The 19,598-nt window shown below is 41.0% G+C and overlaps 4 protein-coding genes across 5 annotated transcripts in view; 1 reads left to right on the top strand and 3 right to left on the bottom strand.

Moving 5' to 3' along the window:
• Positions 1 to 5,778: 5,778 nt before the first annotated feature.
• On the bottom strand, positions 5,779 to 8,858 carry LOC118410337 (probable low affinity copper uptake protein 2). 2 transcript variants are annotated; one of them, XM_035811955.1, is made up of 2 exons: positions 8,267 to 8,858; positions 5,779 to 7,403 (listed from the first exon to the last, which is right to left on the bottom strand). In XM_035811955.1, exons 1-2 carry the CDS (start codon positions 8,533 to 8,535, stop codon positions 7,199 to 7,201), a joined length of 474 nt encoding a protein of 157 aa, XP_035667848.1. In that variant the 5' UTR covers positions 8,536 to 8,858; the 3' UTR covers positions 5,779 to 7,198. The 2 variants fall into 2 exon arrangements, with proteins under 2 accessions (XP_035667848.1, XP_035667849.1); XM_035811956.1 differs by having other exon boundaries at positions 5,779 to 7,367; positions 8,267 to 8,852.
• A 918-nt stretch (positions 8,859 to 9,776) lies between these two features.
• LOC118410336 (probable low affinity copper uptake protein 2) lies at positions 9,777 to 12,000 on the bottom strand. The gene is made up of 2 exons (XM_035811954.1): positions 11,022 to 12,000; positions 9,777 to 10,506 (listed from the first exon to the last, which is right to left on the bottom strand). Exons 1-2 carry the CDS (start codon positions 11,249 to 11,251, stop codon positions 10,302 to 10,304), a joined length of 435 nt encoding a protein of 144 aa, XP_035667847.1. The 5' UTR covers positions 11,252 to 12,000; the 3' UTR covers positions 9,777 to 10,301.
• A 763-nt stretch (positions 12,001 to 12,763) lies between these two features.
• Positions 12,764 to 14,850, bottom strand: LOC118410335 (probable low affinity copper uptake protein 2). Its single transcript, XM_035811953.1, has 2 exons — positions 14,358 to 14,850; positions 12,764 to 13,215 (listed from the first exon to the last, which is right to left on the bottom strand). Exons 1-2 carry the CDS (start codon positions 14,648 to 14,650, stop codon positions 13,011 to 13,013), a joined length of 498 nt encoding a protein of 165 aa, XP_035667846.1. The 5' UTR covers positions 14,651 to 14,850; the 3' UTR covers positions 12,764 to 13,010.
• Positions 14,851 to 15,047: 197 nt separating this feature from the next.
• Positions 15,048 to 19,598, top strand: part of LOC118410334 (ADP-ribosylation factor-like protein 15) — an 8,336-nt gene continuing 3,785 nt past the window's right edge. Inside the window, exons 1-4 of the mRNA XM_035811952.1 lie at positions 15,048 to 15,238; positions 16,008 to 16,155; positions 16,769 to 16,828; positions 17,875 to 18,083. Of these exons, the coding sequence (XP_035667845.1) occupies positions 15,182 to 15,238; positions 16,008 to 16,155; positions 16,769 to 16,828; positions 17,875 to 18,083 (474 nt within the window). The 5' untranslated portion in view covers positions 15,048 to 15,181. The remainder of the gene's footprint in view (positions 15,239 to 16,007; positions 16,156 to 16,768; positions 16,829 to 17,874; positions 18,084 to 19,598) is intronic.

Raw genomic sequence — 19,598 nt, 5'->3', positions numbered from 1 at the left:
CAGCCAGGCGTGGCGTGCAGACCACGTACTTACACCTTGCGCAACCGTGCGAGTGACGTGCGTTGACGTACTCCCTCCCTGCTCTTGCCAGTCGTTCCCCACGTTTTCTGTATCTGTATCTGTATCTATATAGCCGGTATAACCGCCATTCGACGTAACACACCAGCTTCGCAGGCACGCGGTGCGGCAGCAGCTGGTTATATTACACAGAACGATCCGTCACACCTAACTTTTACACATCTATCTGCAAGTGTTCTTTAAAACTATCCAGAGAAGATGCCCCTACTGTACTTGGTGATAACAAATTCCAATCTACGATAGTTCTGGGAAAATACGAATTTTTGGACACATCAATCCTAGCTTGGAAACTCTGGTACTTGAAGTCATGGCTGTTTCTTGTTCTTTTTTGAGCTGGTATTAGATACTTATCAGTCGGTACGTCCACCAGCTTATTGGTCATTTTGTACATCATGCAAAGTCTGGACGCTTTCCTTCTGTCTTCAAGTGATGTCCACTGTAGATCTGTTTTCATTTTGGTAACACTAGCATCCCTGTTGTAGTTGTTTGTACAGAATCGGGCAGCTTGGTTCTGTACCCTTTCAAGTTTATCTTTGTCTTTCTTTGTATACGGATCCCATACTGTACGTTGCAGCATATTCAAGGTTAGGTCTTACCAGTGACGTGTATGTAAGTGATTTTACCCTGGCTGGGCATGCCAACAAGTTACGTTTGATCACTCCCAATGTCTGTTTAGCCTTGGTTGTTATTTTGTTAACATGGTCACCCCACTTCAGCCCAGTTGTTAACGTAACACCTAGGTATGGGTGGCTTTTCGTGGTTGCTTATGTCTGACCACAAAACTGATAAGGGGACACATTTGGTGTGCGTTTGTTCGTTATGTGCATGATATAGCACTTATCAGGATTGAACTGCATAAGCCATTTCCTTTGCCATTCTTCCAGGGTGTTCAGATCTTTCTGAAGAAGTTGTGAGTCATTCTTTGCAGATACCTCTATATGGGTTTTCAGGAATACGTGGCGGACGTGGCCTCCACAAAAAACGTACGGACAAATTGCACGTACGGCGGGTTGTGCCCCAGGATTTAAAGATCTGCCCAGCTTGTGGGTTTGACATAAATGGGGGGACCAAAGAAAAATGCAGAAGAGCCACACTAACCAGGTCTGTCTATAGCTAGGTGTCCCTTCTTGGTAATCATTATGGAGATGTCGGTATTGTTTCCCTCAAAAGTTTTCCTCAGGCGATACGGGCATTTTGTGCGCTCATGAGAAGGCATTTCTTAATTGTGACACCAAAATATTGCATCGGTGTTTGCAAAAAATTAAATGCCGATAAATGTAATATATGTATTTGCAAAATGATTTTCCTCACAAATCTGTATTTACTGCTTAATTAATATCACAGTTGATTTATCGTGCAGGTTTTAGGTCGTAACCACCTACTTCATACCATTTATGCATGTTGTATAACTATTCATTAAATCCAGGCAACGTCCACATTGAAGTTTCTCCGTTTTATTCACCTCAGATAGATACAGGAAAGCAACATGATAATTGCTCTTTAAACATTTTTACACCATTCTGACCAGCTTTATTTGACGACGTCAATGAAAGATGTTGATGAAATGTTTTGTCAACGTTTATGCACCAACAATAAATATTCTTTCATTCTGCAGGACATTTTGTCAGCTTACATGAAAACGTTCTCTATATTTTGCTTTAGAAAGCATTCTTTCCAATGCTTCATTTTCCAGTCACACCCCTTACTGTGTCTCCATTTACGATAGCCAAAAATGACAGTTTTTTTCGACCCAAGGCTTATATCATAGGCAGGAGTTACAAACGTTACCTGTAACAGTGCACCTTATTTTCTTCGTAATAAAAGTTTCCCCTCGGTCGGCACTGGCAGTGCTTCTCGCCCACCCTAGTCTACTGCCACATGCATAGTTACCTCGTCATAATCAGACAATTCATGATCAGAAGCCAAAAAGATCGAACGTCAAAACAAAAGGCCGACGCTTGCCTAGTCCTGGGTCTGGGCAGGTAGAACGCCCAATAGCCGGGCTAGAGAAATAGTTAAGGTGGTATCTCACTGCACTTGGGGCACGCTTGCGGCACTACTGGGTTCGAGATCGCAGATGTATTATTCACGAAATCTAGAGGTAACCACACCACTACCGAACCTAGAGGTGCCGGATGCAAGTGCGACGTTTTTAACAATGTTACTTGGTGGGAAAAATTAGTGGGCCCTGAAAAATCTAGGAAATGATGTAACAAAATGTGATGATCATCTTTAAATACAAATGCAAAAGGTTCAAAACAGCACATACCGTCTTTGAGATGACAAGTCGGGAATCGTTCGTTCTGTGTTTTTGTTTTTAACCAAGAAACTGCAAGTCTGGAACTCGAGGTTATACCGACCAGCCCAGTTTGCGAGTTCGGAACCAATGCGGTTACCAAGGAAAAATGCAGAAAGACCAGATCGGGCAGTCTAGGGGCCCCGAGAGAGGCTGTCACAGCTGGCGCCTGCGCCCTGACCGGTGACTGGGCAAATCTGATGGTGTGTGTTTACATGTACAAATGAAAATCTGAACATTTGATTATCGTTTGGTCGTATTTGCCATCATGTTACAAACAAATGTGACAAAAGAAAAATGCAAAAGAGCTGTCTATAGCTAGGTGTCCCTTCTTCGTGATTATTATGGAGATGTCAGTAATGTTTCACACAAAGATTTCCTCAGGCGATATGGGCGTTCTGTGCTGAAGGTCCACTCTCACTACACTCGCGTCACGCTTGCGTCGCTTCGGGGTTCGACAACGCAGACGTAACCCCACGGAACCTAGAGGTGACGCGAGCGAACCTAGAGGTGACACAAGCAAGCGCGACGACTTTTTGAAAGTTAAAAAATAGCGCAAGTGGTAAGATGCCCCAACAGTAACCTAAGAGTGACACAATAGTGACACAATAGTGACACAACAGGTATCATGCTTTCAACAGTATCAAGGTTATATTTTGCCTATTTTGCACCAAGTATCAAAAGCAAACATCCCTTTGTTACTGAAAAGCTATTTTGGATACATTTTGGATATCATTTTACAGCGGTTTTTGATTCAGTTATAATAGTGAGATTTCCACAAATTGTATCCGTATTCAGACTAACTTAAAGATATCTTTTGCTATTAGATGGGAAATAGGTCAGAATTCTATACTTGTAAACACCAAATAAGTAAGTCGGAATTACGTCAGATACCATCAACAACAAATGATGACTCATGATACAAACGACTGAATGACCATAAACAGATGAAAATCGCCATTAGAAAAATGGCCGTTGCCATGGCAACCGGTGAACAGCACTTTACCCAAAACTTAGCCATTTTTGTATGTATGGACCAATGCCCTACTACTACCCCAAATGTTGAGAAAAATCAACATTTTGACTCGGCCACATGGATTAGTTTATAGACAGTCTCTTGGATTACCCATGATGCATTGCGATATTCGCAGAAATTTGATAAAAAGTCCGTTGGGTGTAATTACCTTTGCCAGAATGGCTAAGGTTATGTTTTGGGCTTGTGAGTCTGTCTGCCTGTGTGTCTGTTAACAATATAACTCGAGAAGCCTTGGATGGATCCCGATGATATTTGGTAGGTGGATAGGGGTCGGGAAAACGAAGGTCAAGTTCGATAATGGGCCTCCTAGCGGCTTGCTAAGGTACTGCAGCAGAAACTCAATTTTTGATATCTCGTGTTCTGGACATGCTGTGGTTGTGATTTTTTAGTGGTAGATAGCCCTTGGAGCAGAGAGTAAGTGCTGTAAGTTTGGACTCCCTAGCGGCTTGTTTGGAACTGCAGTCGCCAATTTCCTTTCAAACTTTGGACGAGAATAGCTCGAGAACGTGTTGATGGATTGTCATGATTTTTGGTATGTAGATAGCCCAAGTAACAATTTACATAATGAAATACGAATTATGCAAATCAGCAACTAATTAGCATAATTAATGAGGAAAGTTTATAAATCCTCTGCATTTCATGATAGGACTTTTCAACTTGTCACATATATAGATGAGAAAGAGATAAATATCAATGCATATTAATTATGCAAATGGCGGCCTCATTTGCATAATTAATGAGAAAATATAGACGTGTTGACGGATCGTCATGATTTTTGGTATGTAGATAGCCAAAGGGAAGACTTACATGATGGAATTCTAATTATGCAAATCGATAGCTAATTTGCATAAATAATGAAGAAAGTTTGTAAATCCACTGCATTCCTTTATAGGACTTTCAAACTTGTCACATTTGTATCTGAGAAATAAATAAATATCTTTATATATTGATTATGCAGATGATGATCTCATTTGCATAAATAATGGCAAAATATGAACGTGTTACGGATCATCATGATTTTTGGTATGTAGATATCCTAAGTAAGAAATTACATAATGAGATACTAATTATGCAAATTAACAGCTTGACAGCTAATTTGCATAATTAATGCGTAAAGTTGATAAATCCACTGCATTCCGTGATAGGACTTTTAAACTTGTCACATATGTAACTGAGAAAGGTGGCAGAGAGTAAGCGGTGTATGTTTGGGTCCGGTAACATATTTTCTTGAACTGCAGGAGCCGGTTTAGTTTCCTACTTTGAAAGAGAATAAGTCACGAAGGGATGAAAGGATCATCATGATTTTTGGTATGCTGATAGCTTAAGTGATGCTTGATACAATTTAATATTATTATGTAAATAGGGATCTAATTTATATAAGCAATGGCAAAATGTTATGAACCAACTCCAGGCATATAAAATAAACTGTAATGAGTAACACATTTATGTCTACAGACATCATTCTACATAACAAACCTGGTTTATTTGGCAAAGGTATGTGTTCGTGGAACTCTAGTTATTGAAATACTCGTAACTCCTGCTGGAATTGACGGATTTTGTTGCTTTAAAGCCCAAAATGCAGGTAAAGATGTGGCAAATCACGAAAACGTATCAAACAAGGCCCCATAGGCAGGCTGAATAAATGCCTGGTTTTGGAAAGTAAACAATGTAATTTTTACGCAAAAATTACCCCCAAAATCAGCCTTTAAAGATTCATAACTTCCTAAAGATGCTAAATACCGACAAAAAACTTAATACTTTGTAATTCTTGTGGTATTTTTCACATGTAAACCAATTTTCATTGGAAATTATTGAATGTTTTGCATATTTATCTCGTCCTTTTCAATAAATGACCAAACGGCCAGGTCAATTTGGATGACGTCACTTGGTCACGTGATTACAGTAGGAAAGCTGTGCATGACAACTGGTTATCGTGGCTTAAAATAAACTTTGGTTCCTACTAATACAAAAAATCCATGATAGCACTTGTCCCTCTCGGTGGTACCAAAAACCCCTCTGGCCCATGGACTATTTGACGCAAACTTTGCAGTTGATAATCTACCATCTTGTAAATGACCTTACATCATCCGCGAATAGCTTGCTCAGGTTGGCGAATCAATGAATAATACCTACTTCAGTCTTGAACCATGATGACGGGAACACGAGCTTAATCACGTTTGGGACCGCATCCTTTCCACTGCAGACCAACCGGATTTCTCCCAGGATTCACTGTCAGAATGGAGGACACTTACTTACATCATACATGTGCCAATAGTGTTCATAGCCATAATAAATAGTGTTACAAACTACTTCAAATCACACCGCTAGAAGTTTGTGGATGGCAGAAAGTAGACCAATCAAAGAACGATGAAATCTATACACAACTTTAATTCCTTGCAGTTACAGCCAAAGGAATGCAAAGTGATCCATTTATTCTCCCTTTCCCTTCACAACCTCCAACTCGTATTTCGTACAGTAAACTGCTATCACTAATTCACATCCTCATTGTCCAGTTTCCTTCTTGACGTCATAGCAACATAGACGTTACACAGACCAAGGTGGTACTATAAAATCACCCAATAAATTCGGCTAACGTAAACTACCGGGTTCAGTCTACAAAAGGCTCTCATACAATGAACATGGGTGCTGGAGCAGGGCTAATACGTACACTGTAGAGTTCAAATAGTTACAGATAGATAAAGAGTTTTAGTTTGTTTGCACATAAAAAGTAAATTTGTAAGCTTTCTCTAAACAAAAATCATGTGAAGTAATGACCACGGACCCACTAAGCCCAGCCTGGAACTTTGTGGAAGGGAAACATTGGGGCACTGAGATATTATACCCTTGTTGCTGGTGGTGACTGTACAAGTAATTCTACTCATTCACATTGCAAAGACGGTGCTACGATTACAAGTTCTATTTGTAGACACACAAAATCCAACAGAAAGCTCATGACTACTTGAAAAGAAATATAAATCTGAGAGGGACTGATCTTTACCAAAATAAATGATCTTATTCTATATAGATACAATGAGGGTGACCGCTCTTATTTCAAAACAAGACACCAAATAGCTTCTGAAAGGCAAGATAATAAATGACCATAGATCTAAATAGCAATGATAATGACATTCAGTAACTCAGACAAAGGTAGAGAGCAAGATAGTACAGGAAAGAGTGTAGATGTACTTCTAGACTGAATTCAAAGGCACAAGAAATCTGGCAACATTTTGAATTTTCAACACTGGTCTGATATTTCTTCCTTCAAACCTAATGTTGTAGAAAATATGGTATGGTGTCTTTAGCCTTGCAGCACGCTTATGTGTCATTTTGCTTTGTTTGACAGGATTTTGTTGACAAGTAGTGGAGAAAACTTTTCAAACAGATCTGACAGTTAATATGCTAATAACTTTCAACGTTATGTCGTAATACCATCCCTTTGTTCCTGGAAGCAGACACTGGCTGGACTCCCCATGGCTTCTAATTAGTTTATGTGGTCTAGAGTTAATTCAGCTTTCAAACCTCCTGGCAGAGGTCAGCAGGGAGCATCTATATAGTTTTATGGTTATTGTGGACCCTGGGTCCAGATTTGACACCTACTGAGACGTCGTTCCCTTTATTTGTCGTTGAGGGATAGAACTGGAGTTTCTACATGTCTCTTGCGCAATGGTGGACCAATCAATCTAAGTGCTTTTCATAAGTCATGTGCTATCCGTGCTGTGTTATGTGGTTTGATATGAGCTGTCAAGATTGTTTGTACAAGTGTGTGGGTAAATTCTGGCTTCAGCTTTTCACGCTTTGATTTCCATGTCTGCAAAGAAGACGAAGTAACCCAGGCCGGCACCCAGGAAGACTGCGATGGCCAGCCAGCCGTTGTAGGTCATGACCACCAGCATCAGACAGTAGGCCAGCACCACCTGCAGCACGTGGAGCAGGGACTGCGCCAGGTGGTACCGTAACCTCGAACGGCAGAGAACAGCGTTGTGAGACATGTGTCTAGAAAAACGGAAGTGTTGCATAATTTGCATCGAATTATGTATATCTCTACCCTAACTGCATGTCCCAAGTTAGGAACATTTATTAATAGTTTAGATTTGCCCATGTTCAATGTTTCCTCCCAAACCTTCAATGATTAGCGAATGGTTCAATATCAAGGCGTCTTTAGGAACATAGCCTCCTTAGTCAAAGTCATGGTCGTGATTGCTAACAACAAAATGTACGAACAAAATATTATCAACGACCACTTTCAAACAGCCTTATCAGTTAATTCTTATAGCGACATTGGTGAGGTTTAACATAAAAATAAGTTGATAAAGTCTGATGGAATATTTTCGGTTACAGGAGCATGATGTATGTACATATATGTATGCAAATAACTTGCAAAGATGACGTCTCACGTATCAGCAACATAGCGTAATATATTAGCAGATTATCTCCAGCCGTTGGTGCAAAGCAGAGGTCGGTAACATTTGATCACGTAAGTTACTGACGTTACAGATAGGTTTCGCAGCCGGTAATAAGGTACCTTCACGTTTTGCATCACGAAAAAACACAGTTTAGAGTAATCCCAAATCTCAAAAGAAAGCCACGCTTAGCATCCAATAATCCAAACACTGTCAATTGTACACAGGAGCACTGTAGTTTAAGGTATGTGAACGTGCGCATTAGCGATGGCGAATTCCGCCGTTATGTACAAGTACAACTCTGAAGTGGACTTTGAGACTGGTGTACGTGCATGATAACTGGTGAGTCAGAGAACCTAGTCGTACGCTGAAGCCCCTCAGTGGGTTTCGCTGTAAATCAGTACAGTACACATATTCACTTGAATGATGTACAAAATTCAGGCCCAACCTACTCACTTTCTCTTCCTGGTCAGAGCAACGTCCGGTGGTGACTTGAGCAGCGGTGTCCTCTCCTCGGGGTCAGACGTGTCTCCTGTGTCCCTGTTGACCAACATCCCCTTCCCCTTCCCCACCCAGCCCACCAGCCGCTTTACCCCCTCGAACAGCGCGCCCGCGCAAATGATCCCGATCACACTGAAGGCCATACCGGTCGCATCTTGTACAGACCAGCCGTCGAACAGAATGATGGCCTGGTTCGACCAGTAGAAGGACATAGGCATATCCATGTTTGCTCCGGCAGGGTCTCTCTGTCACGGCTGTTCGGGAAAAGAAGCTCCTTGGTTGGACCAAGGACTCTGCCCCCTGCCCACGTTTTACATATTTGCTTTACAACCAAGCGTGACGTCATTATTGCCCTTCTTGAACGACCTTTAGATCGAAGTACTTTGGCAGTAATGCACCTAACATAGATGAGATGGGAATGATTTTACTTTGACTATGATTATAAAAAAAGAGACATATCAAGTTTGATGTTGAAAACTACTTGATGTCCTTACGATTATTACCTCCATGATGAACATGAAATGTCATGGAGGTTACAATTTCAGTGTACTGTAACGTTTGTGTGTCTGTGAACAAGATAACTCAACAACGGCTGAATGGATTGGTTTCATACTTGGTGTGTTTGTGGGGTGTAATGAAAGCTGGAAATAGATTTTGGGCCCACTAGCGGCTTCCCTTAATACTGCAGCGCAACTTCGGGGTTTGCTATCTCGTGTTCTGATCAAGCTATGGTCATGATTTTGGGGTAGCTCTTGTGCTTAGGAATAAGTGACAGTAGTTGGGCGGCTAGTTTTGGGATAGCAGGGGCGTTTTTGTCAAAAACTTCTGAAGACGATAACTCAAGAAGGGAACAATTAACGGATTTTCATGATTTTTGGTATGTAGATACCTTAGACAATGTTGTACAAAATGACATACTGATTATGCAAAATAGAAGTTCATTTGCATAATTAATGAGAATATTCTATCATAGCAGTTTTCTCTGTGTATGTCTTGTCCTGGACGTGATATGGTCTTGACATTTGGCTAGTAGATAGCTTGCAGTGTCATGACAAAGCGGGGCAGGTTTCAGCTCTCTAACATTTAATTTCGGAACTGCAGGGTCGTTTTTGTCAAGACATTCCAAAGAGGATAACTGCAGAAAGGATTGACGGATCGGCATCATCTCAGGCATGCAGGTAGCTTGGGCAAAGATGTTCATCATGACATGCATGTTACGCAAATGGGGACTTATGGCAATATAGCAATTATTATGTAAAAATTGCAAAACTGCTTTATTGATAATAATGGGAATTTTATAATTGTGACGTGTACGTTAGTCAATGATGAACAACACCATACATGAATTATGTTAATGTGTTAGTCAATTGCATGAAATTTACAATAGCTCTAAATATTTCATGGAGGTATGAGGTCGCCGAACTCTAGTTATAATCATTATTATATAGAGACTTTGAGACTTTATTTGAAAATCCATTAGTGACGTGACCTGGGGCACGCCACTAATCTTCCTGGATTTCATACAGACATCATACTAGTACATACAGTGATCATTATTTACATGTCAATTAAAAACAGTCATAACCTCCTCATCATTAAAGAATCTCATTGCAATGATACATCAACTTACAAAAATAATGCAGGTAATGCAGTTCTTGGTTGTACAATCAAAATGATTTACCAGTCAACATTTCGATAGTCCTGACGTTAAGGTCATCAGAGCAATACTAACTGGTTGTACTTAAGCGTGGAATCCAGCCTTGTTAGCTATTTGGTCCGCTTCCGAAGGTCGTTACCCCACCTTGGGCGGGGTAGTTAGTTCTACTGCTCACTGCTAGGTAGCATTGCAGTGAGGATGCGGTCTTAAACGTATCCCCACTCATCGCGGCAAATTGCGCGAAAAGTTAAACTCTCTATTTCCGTCCCTCTAATGGTGAACATCGACCACTTTCTTTACTGAAAGCACACGGGTAACGGATGACCATGTTTTTCACACCTGTTTTGCGTTGGGCAGTATGTCGACAGTTTCCACTCTTACACCCATATCTGCTGAAAAGACGAAGTAACCCAGGCCGGCACCCAGGAAGACTGCGATGGCCAGCCAGCCGTTGTAGGTCATGACCACCAGCATCAGACAGTAGGCCAGCACCACCTGCAGCACGTGGAGCAGGGACTGCGCCAGGTGGTACATCAACCTGTAGCGTATAAAGTTAAAGTTAAGTTTGGGTGAAAGCATATTGAGTATATGCCGACACCCATGCCACACTTCTATTGCCATAAGGCCACGCAGCCACATGGGAACTGCAACTTAGGATTCATCTCTGGATTTATCTGTAAAATTGACGTGGACGTTGTGAGACATCAGTCAACCAGAATACACGAAACAAAGTTGAACAATAGAAAAGCAAAGCTTCATAAAACATTATTACTGGTAAATCCGTGGCTTTTGTTCTTTCGGAGAAGAATCTTTGATATGAAGTGACACTAACAATGGAGAATAATTATTAAACAAAAGTACATAAACAACAACGGTCGGGGCAAACACTAGAACGGCGTTCCAATCCAAGCGTGAAACGTGACTGTGGGCTATTTTCACGAGCATTATTATGTGGGAACGACTTTCCGATATACTTTTTAAATGTGTTGCCTCCTCTAGATTCTTTTAATTGAAATGCGGAACGTTTAATCGTAACTGCTAGTTATACCTCACCCCTGTTTATGTGGAGACGTCTGCAAGCGGCCACCATTTCTCACATCCAAGAGGCCTTCTTGTCTCCTTTTCCCCAGCCACCACACAAAACGCGTCAGTCCCTCCATCAGAGCTGCTATACACACGATCCCCACCACACTGAAGACCACACCCACCACATCCTGAACTGACCAGCCCTCAAACAATATGGTAGCACGGCTGGAGAAGTAGAAAGACATCGGCATATCCATGATGGTCACGTTTTAGTGGTGAGATCGTTCAAAGATTATGGAACAGCCTTTAAGCGTCAGATAGAACTTGGTTCGTTGGCTTGAAGAAATTGTAGCTCTGCGATGCCTATTTGACGACAGCAATGATGATATCAACAGTTCAACTGTTTGTCCTCTGAATTCGAGTCTTACCCAGCGGTATTGCGAGTGGACTTTGAGCTTTAGCACGTTCTTAGTTTGTCTACTTTGTGTTGACGACTACAGGGTCATGGGGGTTAGGTGTTGTATATTAATAAATATTATTGTTTAGCTACTCTCAAACAAAGCAGATCTTCGCTTTCGGGCTGCTCCGTTTTTGTCTGAAACACATAAGCACAGATTTTCTTAGAGGGCCTTCGAAATTCACACTCAAACCGAATCAGCAGGAATAAAAAATTCGTGCCACCTTCCTAATATCCCTTCACAAGAGACGCGGAATGAGCCGTAATGCCGCCGTCTGAATGAAACTTCTTGTACATGTATATTCCTGTGTAATTCTCAATGCAATATCAACCTACATACAGACTCATTACAACATGGTGCAACTGAAGACATAGCCTTCTTGTCGGAGGAAATTACAGAAACTTTCTGAAAACAAGACACGATTTGTGAAGTAATGCAATCGCTTGTTTGTTCTCGCTGTGATTCTTTTTAATTTCAACTGGTGTCCTCTTGATACTTCCGTCCAGTCATGATTGGATGACTTAAAATTTATTGTTTGGTTGTTGCATTGCTAGCAGGGCTCTAGCCAGCGTCCGTTTTTCCGTCAATTGATGGAAATTTGCTGCGTCGGACGGAAAAATTTTCATACCAATCCGTCAACCTTGACGGACAAAAATCCTTGGTAAAAGCTACAAGCGGCTTGGGGACGCCGTCCACGGCCGTAAAAGCCACACACTGTTTGTTTTGCTATTGTTACGATTGTTGACAATGTGTGTCAGCGCCCTTTCGCATACGATAATCTCATTAAAACCCGTTTTTCAAGGTCTCAGGTTCAATCCTTCTAATCAATTTTCGCGGTTTTCGCGACGATTGGAATTGGCTGACGGAAAAAAATTTCGAGCTGGCTAAAGCCCTGATTGCTAGATACATACAAGCATTGTACTGTAGTTAATTATTTTACAATAATCCAATACAACTAATTTAAACTGGAGCAATAGCAGAATACTTTGCTATTTGGCACAGCCAAGCCTATCTTGCATAGATTGTTTGCATATTGTAAATTTATATAAAATCAGCTAACTTTTGTTTAAGATGTAAACAATGAATAAGTACCATGCATGAATAGCATGTAATTTTTACTGTTGTACCACTGGTATGTGCATCACGTAACAGTGCATGTATACATTGTCTATAGTAAATCCTTCTATTAATGACTTACATGAGCTTACATGTATAACCATGAATTAGATTACACATACTACTTTCTCTACTTACTTATGAGAAAGAGTATGGCCCTGTAGCTGTGATTGGAATATCATAATCTTTATGATCACCAAAATGCTTGAATAAAAGTCAAAATATTTTCTATGTGCCCTGTTTTTCTGACAAAAAACAATCCGTTGGACAGCTAGTAGATGTTTTGACTCTTATCCCAGTATCTGCTTGAAGATTATGTTAGTAAGTTTTAGCTAAGCAGAACACAAATAAGTGATGCATGTACTTTCTCCTATATTGACTTCCCTAAAATACTCTCCAAAAAATACTTAGATATCTGATTTTATCAAAACAACCGATGAAGTTACAGCCTTTGTGCTTTAGGCTGTTGTTCTGCTGCGTCTACTCTGATGTCCATGTTTGCTGCAAAGACGAAGTAGCCGACGCCGGCACCCAGGAAGACTGCGATGGCCAGCCAGCCGTTGTAGGTCATGACCACCAGCATCAGACAGTAGGCCCCCACAACCTCCAGTACATGGAGCAGGGACTGGGCAATGTGGAATTTTAACCTGCAATCAAGAGAAATACATGTAGAAAATTGTAAGTCTTGAAATAGTAGCTATGGTTCTATGTTTGAAGCTTTCAAGCAAGGTGACTTCTCCACCATATAATCATCAGGCTGCGGTGAGTGTCGCAAACTCCAAGATGAGTGGTTGTATGTCTACCCTGATAGGTAGTGTACAAGTAGGTCATAAAATTGTCTGTCCTGAGTATGAAACTGCAGCCCAATTTTCATGCATTGTATACCCACTGACGTACAAACTTGTCATACAGCATTGTCGTATGTCCAGAAGTTGTCCTCATGTAAATAAGGTCTAAATTGGCAGACTCCCCATGAATACAATGGAACAATTCAATGAATTCATTCCAAAAATCTTTCTCAAGAACAAGTCAATATAGCTTATAAGCTTGTTCACAAATCCGAGTAACATTACGCATATACACTGATGACAGGAATTGTAGATAATATGGCAAAGGTGAAGGCCTGTCCAAATCCATATGTATTGTCCCTGTTTTTTCAGTAGGGCTAGCCCTTTGTAATAGCCATAGGCTAGTTGGGCAGCCCTGGCTGTGTGTCCTGAACAGCCAAACCAATAAATAAATAAATAATAAAAGGTGAAGGCCCATGACTTGTAAACAGTTCTCATCTTGTCCATTGTCTTGATATGCATAACAATGTCCAGATGTGTTTTGTTTATGTCTCAGGGGCCTTCCCCTTTGACATATTACCCACAGTCTTAGGGTCCTTCGCCATTGACATATCACCCATATTTCCTGTCGCTGTAAATTACTCGAAACCGAAGCACCACAAGACCACGTCTAGCGGAGAAGTAGACGTTTAAAAAAGACAACAACAAAACCATGAATGTGCTTATAAATGTTCTTTAACAGAGTTCATTACACATGTGCAGGTGACAGGAATTCTGGGTGATATACTCAGCGACCGTCACCTTTGACATATTATGTACAATTCCTGTTGCTGTTGCAACTCAATAAACTTAATCACACATGTGTACAACTACTACAAGCGTTGGTGGTCCTTCTAAATTTACCATTAGAAGTTGTCGGTCCTCCTAAATCTAACGTTCCAGGGTCCCCATGCAGACCCTCCTACTACTGCTACTGTTGCCACCATTTTTTTTGCACCTACCTCCTCCTCTCGATGTGTTGTATACTTGGTGGAAACTGGAGAGACCTCAGTAATGGAGACGTGCCCTGTGAGTGTGAATCAGAGCTTTCCTGGATGTTGTTTCGGACATCAAGCGGATCCTTCTGCCTCCTCTTACCCAGCCACCAGACGAACCGTTTCAGCCCCTCCAGTAAGACTGCGATGGCTGCAATAGCGAGAACGCTGAAACCCAAACCGAGAGCATCGTGTACCGTCCAGCCACTGAACAAAATGGTGGCATCGGTGGAGAAGTAAAAGGACATGGGCATATCCATGATTTTTCCTCCCAAACTATCTGTCAAATTAAAGACATTAGTTTCCGAAAAGCGAGAGGAGGACACCCAGGGTCTTGTAAGGGGTATCAGCAGAAATTTTATAGAAGTTTTTGAGCGAAGCAATCACAAAGCTGCGCAACTGTCTAACTTCCGCATAGCTACTAGTACATGTCCAACATGATCTTTGACCTTATGGTGATTCCACTCCATCTAAGGGGGATCCAAAATTAACTAAATATATAAAACGTGTTAAATCACATTTGCTGAAATGAAATGGAACTGAATAGTTAAAAAATATAGTAGTATTTCGTACCAGTTATGCGTTGTTAATCTGAAGGTTACTTTTGATTCAGTAAAATCTGGTAAAGAAAATTTCCCCAGGTTAGAATGAGGCTGCTTCTTGCGATACTTAGCAAAGTCGCCAGGTGGCGCTCTAATCTGCGTTGTTCGCGTGGAGAACGCGTCTGAGTGGAAGAAGCGTTTTTGTTTTATGCACATTTGTTCTAATTCCTCGACGGCCATGTAACAGCTATGTGTTCCGAAAGGTGCCAGCTGGCCATCGGGGCTTGCAGAATAATCTGTTTCAACGTAAGTATGGAGGTCAATTCCTTGAAAGATTTAAGCATGAAAATAATTTTCCATAATTTTGTGGAGCCCCCCTCCCCACCTGCGGAGTAAATTATTGGACAACAACAACGACTGAGCACTTAACGTTATAACGTTAGCTCAGTATAAAGGTTGTAACATGCTATATTTAGTTGTATTAAGGTTGTATTTGTATGGTTAACGTTAGGTACTTTGACCATTCCATCATATCCTGGCACAGGCAGACTCCTGTGAGAATTTGCTCTTATGCAATTCATGACAACATAGATTAATTTTCCAAAATGTTACGTAGTAACCATTCATATCAAAGTGTCGGTAAATTTCTCATTAAGATACTGGTGAAAACCGCACAATGTTACCATCTAGAGATAAGCTGAGGCAAGTCCGAGAGTGCGGACATGCTAGTCCATTCCTGTCCGTAGCCAGTGGGGCATAGTCGGTGGCACATGACCAAATTCTCACAGGGTCTATGAGTATGAAGTGAGTTTACCCGTGCCTGGATACCACACCCCAGCCCGATCTAAAAAATATCTGCATGATAGAAGCTTTAAACCGCTTTCCACTTAATAATTAGGTTTGCGTTCTACATTTCTTGGCGGAACCATAGCCCTTCAGCCGTCCTTAGGGTGTCCGTCTATCTCTGAAATCATAAAAGAGACCACATGTCCGTCCCAAGTGTATGAAAATGTAAACACTAGTAAGGCAATGTAACAAGGTCCCCTTCCTCACTTGTCCTTTCCTTGCCCCACAGCTGTGCAGAGGGTTGTGTTGTTGCACCCCTCCCGCCCCCCGACCAGAGTACCATGTGGTGTGCCTAGGGATGTCTGGTGCAGGGAAGACCACGCTTCTCACCCTGCTACAGAATGGGGAGACCACAGATGACATGGAACCTACCTCAGGTATTGTCTAATCTTTAGTTCAAAGTAACCATCAGTGCTTGGACTTGGAGAATAGATAAGTGTATGAGCGTGTTGGTGGGAGGCATTAGCCTGGTATCCAGCCGTAATATAGCCTAGGCTGTTCCCTTCTCGCTGGCAACTACGCAAGTGCTACAGATGAGAGGAGAGAAGAGACTCTGAGGCTATATTACGGCTGGATACCAGGCTAGGGAGGCATGTGACTTCCCATCTATAATTTGATCTTCTTTAATAGCATTAGCAACTTACATCGGATTTTTCCAGAACTTGTTGCCATAGACTGTTATGTCATGGTTCCAAGAGAAACTGATTTCTTTTTCACATGAGTTTCCATAGAGACTCCTCTACTGGGGTCTCATGAAAGTAGTAGTACAAGTATGGGCACTTGCAGTACTCAGTAAGAACAGTAGAGGTCTCTATTACTGTATTAGATTGTAAGCACTGTTCCAATGAGATGCATTATTTGACTTTTTACATTTGCACGTCTCTTACTCTTAGTCTTACTACTTTTACAGAGCCACAAGAATAGGAAAAGAGCATGCTTGTAAAAACATACTTAGTTCTTACAACACTATATGTATTGTTTATTTTCCAGGTTTCAATATCAAAGCAATTCAGTTTGAAGAAGCCATTCTCAATGTAAAGGAAGTTGGAGGTAAGTAGAAACCTATAGAACGTAAACTAATTTGGTTCCCTTCCTTTTAACTGGAAATAATTTTGTTCACCTCACAATATCTCTCTTCGCAGATCCATCTGAAATTTTTTTTTTGTCTGATCATAATAATCAAATAAACCATTCATTCTTTCATTTTTGGAAATCTATTGGGTCATATGTGGCCACATTTTTTTGAGAACAGGCAAAATTCAATGTATGCGCAGATGTCATTCATGAAAGTAAATCAGTGTGGCCTAATCATAGATTGAATAGACTGAATGATATTATCACATTCATGGGTATAACTGGTAAGGAACTAAATTTTTTAAATATTTTGATCATCATCATAAGAAAGCACAGTCTGAGAATCTTGTTTTAACTGTAGGAATATACAGCTATAAAAAAACTTTCTCATTGCATGCTGGGGGAAGGAGGGCACTATGGGAACTGAAGGAGCAACAAAATCTTAATAGCTATAATCATGACAACATAGACTGGACAAGACACAGGATGCATTAGGGCTGTGTACTGTACCTAAATGTTACACGAGGTACAGGTCCAAGTATAAGTAAAGAGTTTTAAGGTACAGGTCTAGACCTGGACCTGTACCTTTGGACCTGTACCTCAACAAAACTCCCCGCCTGAAAGATCTCTTATGTATTAGGTACGCTGTCCCTAGGTGTCACTTTTTGGTTGTATTTGGCGTTGTATGAGGACATAAAGTTAAGAGATAAACTTGACTAAAAAATTTTCATTTCAAAGATGGCTCTGATTTCAAGCTGCAGTGAGTCATTTTGTGTCTTTTCCAGTGCTACATTTCGTCTATGTGGTAGGACTTACACATCTTCAGTCACAAAATAAGTCATACTTGGTGTAAATTTGTATGTACAGTTTCGGTATGCAGTCCTAGGATGCATGCACCAAACACACTTTGTCTAATGGTTATGATGTTGTTTGCCTCCACATGATCCATAGTGCCCACGTCTCCCAGGATGCTATGTGAGAAGGTATATCAAGTTCTCACAATCTACCTCTGATCTAACCAGGTGCAGAGAACATCAGGCCCTACTGGGACAGGTACTACCAACATACCCAGGGGGTGGTTTTTGTCATGGACAGTGCCTGTTCCCAGGAGGCTTTGCAAACTGTGGGCAGCCTCCTTCATGGTATTCTATCCCATGAGTCCTTGAGAGGACTTCCGTTTGTTCTCCTTGCCAGTCACCAGGACAAGACAGAAACAAGGAGCTCTGAACAGGTAACGCAACACCATAAGGAAAGTTGTGGGACTTGTAGGTAGTATTACAATGCCTCCATGGACCTTTGGACAGAACTCATTGCATGCTAGGAAATACAGGGCACTATGGGTAGTGCAGCAGGCAAACAAAATCTCAGTACCATGACAATTTGACAAAGTACACTGGACTATACTAGACACAGTTGGTATATGCCTTGTCATGGAAATGTTGTTGTTTGCCGCTGGAGCTACCCATAGGTCTCTGTGTCTCCCAGGATGCAGTGGCATTGATAAAAAGGCCTGTTCTTGCAAGACTAGTAGATGCCTCTCCTTTTTGAAAATATTAGATCATATTAAAAAAAACAATAGGAGACTTTGAGATCTCAAATGTCATGTTGAATCTCATGATCATTGAACAGAAATTGGAGGACAAATAGCAATGTAGCCTTTTTACTGTCTTTTTACTTTGGGCGGGCACAGATAGAATCTGTCAGTTGCGAATGCGATACGGGTTGCTATAGACTGCAGGACAGATAAAAGTACCGGTAGCTCGCTCCTGTACACATGTATACCACAGGCGCTGGTATATATTTGGACATGGCTGTCAAAATTCTTCCCGGCCATTAACCTGTTTTGTCCATTCTATCCAGTGGATAAATGCCATGGATTCAGGAGAAGAGTGTTGAAATAAACACTTGAACAAAGAATGTTCCACTCCATGCCCTAGTTCCCCATGTTTACACTTGCATCTACACCTGTCAGGTTTGGCTAACTTACACATGACACAACCTTGACCTTGACAGTTCAGTTCCTTGACCTTTGGAAGAAGCCCTCTCACAAGGAAGATTGTAGAATGCATGCCAAGAAGCACATAATCTCCCTTTACTGCAGTGCAGAAATGGACAATTGATTTTATCACCTCTTTGTGAAGTGTAAAGTTATTTAACTTTAGATCTAGCAGTGTAACCAGCATACTGTATTAAGTTTGAAAGACTACCCCAAACAAGATAATACATGTATGTGGCACAACATGTATATATATATACTATAGTATGTTGAAGTACAAATGTAAGAGGCATACAAATATTCTGTACATCTAATAACTGATGTTGAAACATCTAATTAAGGACTTTGCACCCCCATCCCCATAAGTGCATCCTCAAATTGGAGGTAAAATTAAAACTTGTAAAGCTTGAAATGTTACAATGGCAAGGGAAAAGAAATCATTTCTAGCTGTAAATATTCACTCAGTGTTGCACCTGTGGGCATTGTTTGTAACTTCTAGAGAGGTCCAGATGCAGAAAATGATTAAGAACGCTTAACTTGAAAAGAAGTTCCTTAAGAGGCAAGAATTCCAGGAATGTATTATGTGGTCAGTTGTATATTTTGGAAACTAGAAGTACTTTGGGGGATTCCTGTGCACTTTTGTTGCAACTTTGATGACTGGTTGTTCTTCCAGGTGGATTACTAAACTACATGCCCCACATCTTGCTATTGTAAATGAAACCAGCTCTAATGCTCTATTTCTGGACAACC

The sequence above is a fragment of the Branchiostoma floridae genome, chromosome 2 (assembly GCF_000003815.2).
Source record: "Branchiostoma floridae strain S238N-H82 chromosome 2, Bfl_VNyyK, whole genome shotgun sequence".
NCBI lineage: Eukaryota > Metazoa > Chordata > Leptocardii > Amphioxiformes > Branchiostomatidae > Branchiostoma > Branchiostoma floridae.
Note: the sequence above shows the minus strand (reverse complement) of the source record. Positions and strands in the feature narration are given on the sequence as shown.

What these genes read in the sequence shown, in the direction of transcription:
- LOC118410337 (XM_035811955.1), bottom strand. Translation starts at nt 8,535, where the DNA reads ATGGATATGCCTATGTCCTTCTACTGGTCGAACCAGGCCATCATTCTG. An exon ending in GCTCTGACCAGGAAGAGAAA is followed by an intron (nt 7,404 to 8,266) that starts GTGAGTAGGTTG and finishes CCGTTTTTCTAG; the next exon opens with ACACATGTCTCACAACGCTG.
- LOC118410336 (XM_035811954.1), bottom strand. Translation starts at nt 11,251, where the DNA reads ATGGATATGCCGATGTCTTTCTACTTCTCCAGCCGTGCTACCATATTG. An exon ending in ACGTCTCCACATAAACAGGG is followed by an intron (nt 10,507 to 11,021) that starts GTGAGGTATAAC and finishes TATACGCTACAG; the next exon opens with GTTGATGTACCACCTGGCGC.
- LOC118410335 (XM_035811953.1), bottom strand. Translation starts at nt 14,650, where the DNA reads ATGGATATGCCCATGTCCTTTTACTTCTCCACCGATGCCACCATTTTG. An exon ending in CAACACATCGAGAGGAGGAG is followed by an intron (nt 13,216 to 14,357) that starts GTAGGTGCAAAA and finishes TCTTGATTGCAG; the next exon opens with GTTAAAATTCCACATTGCCC.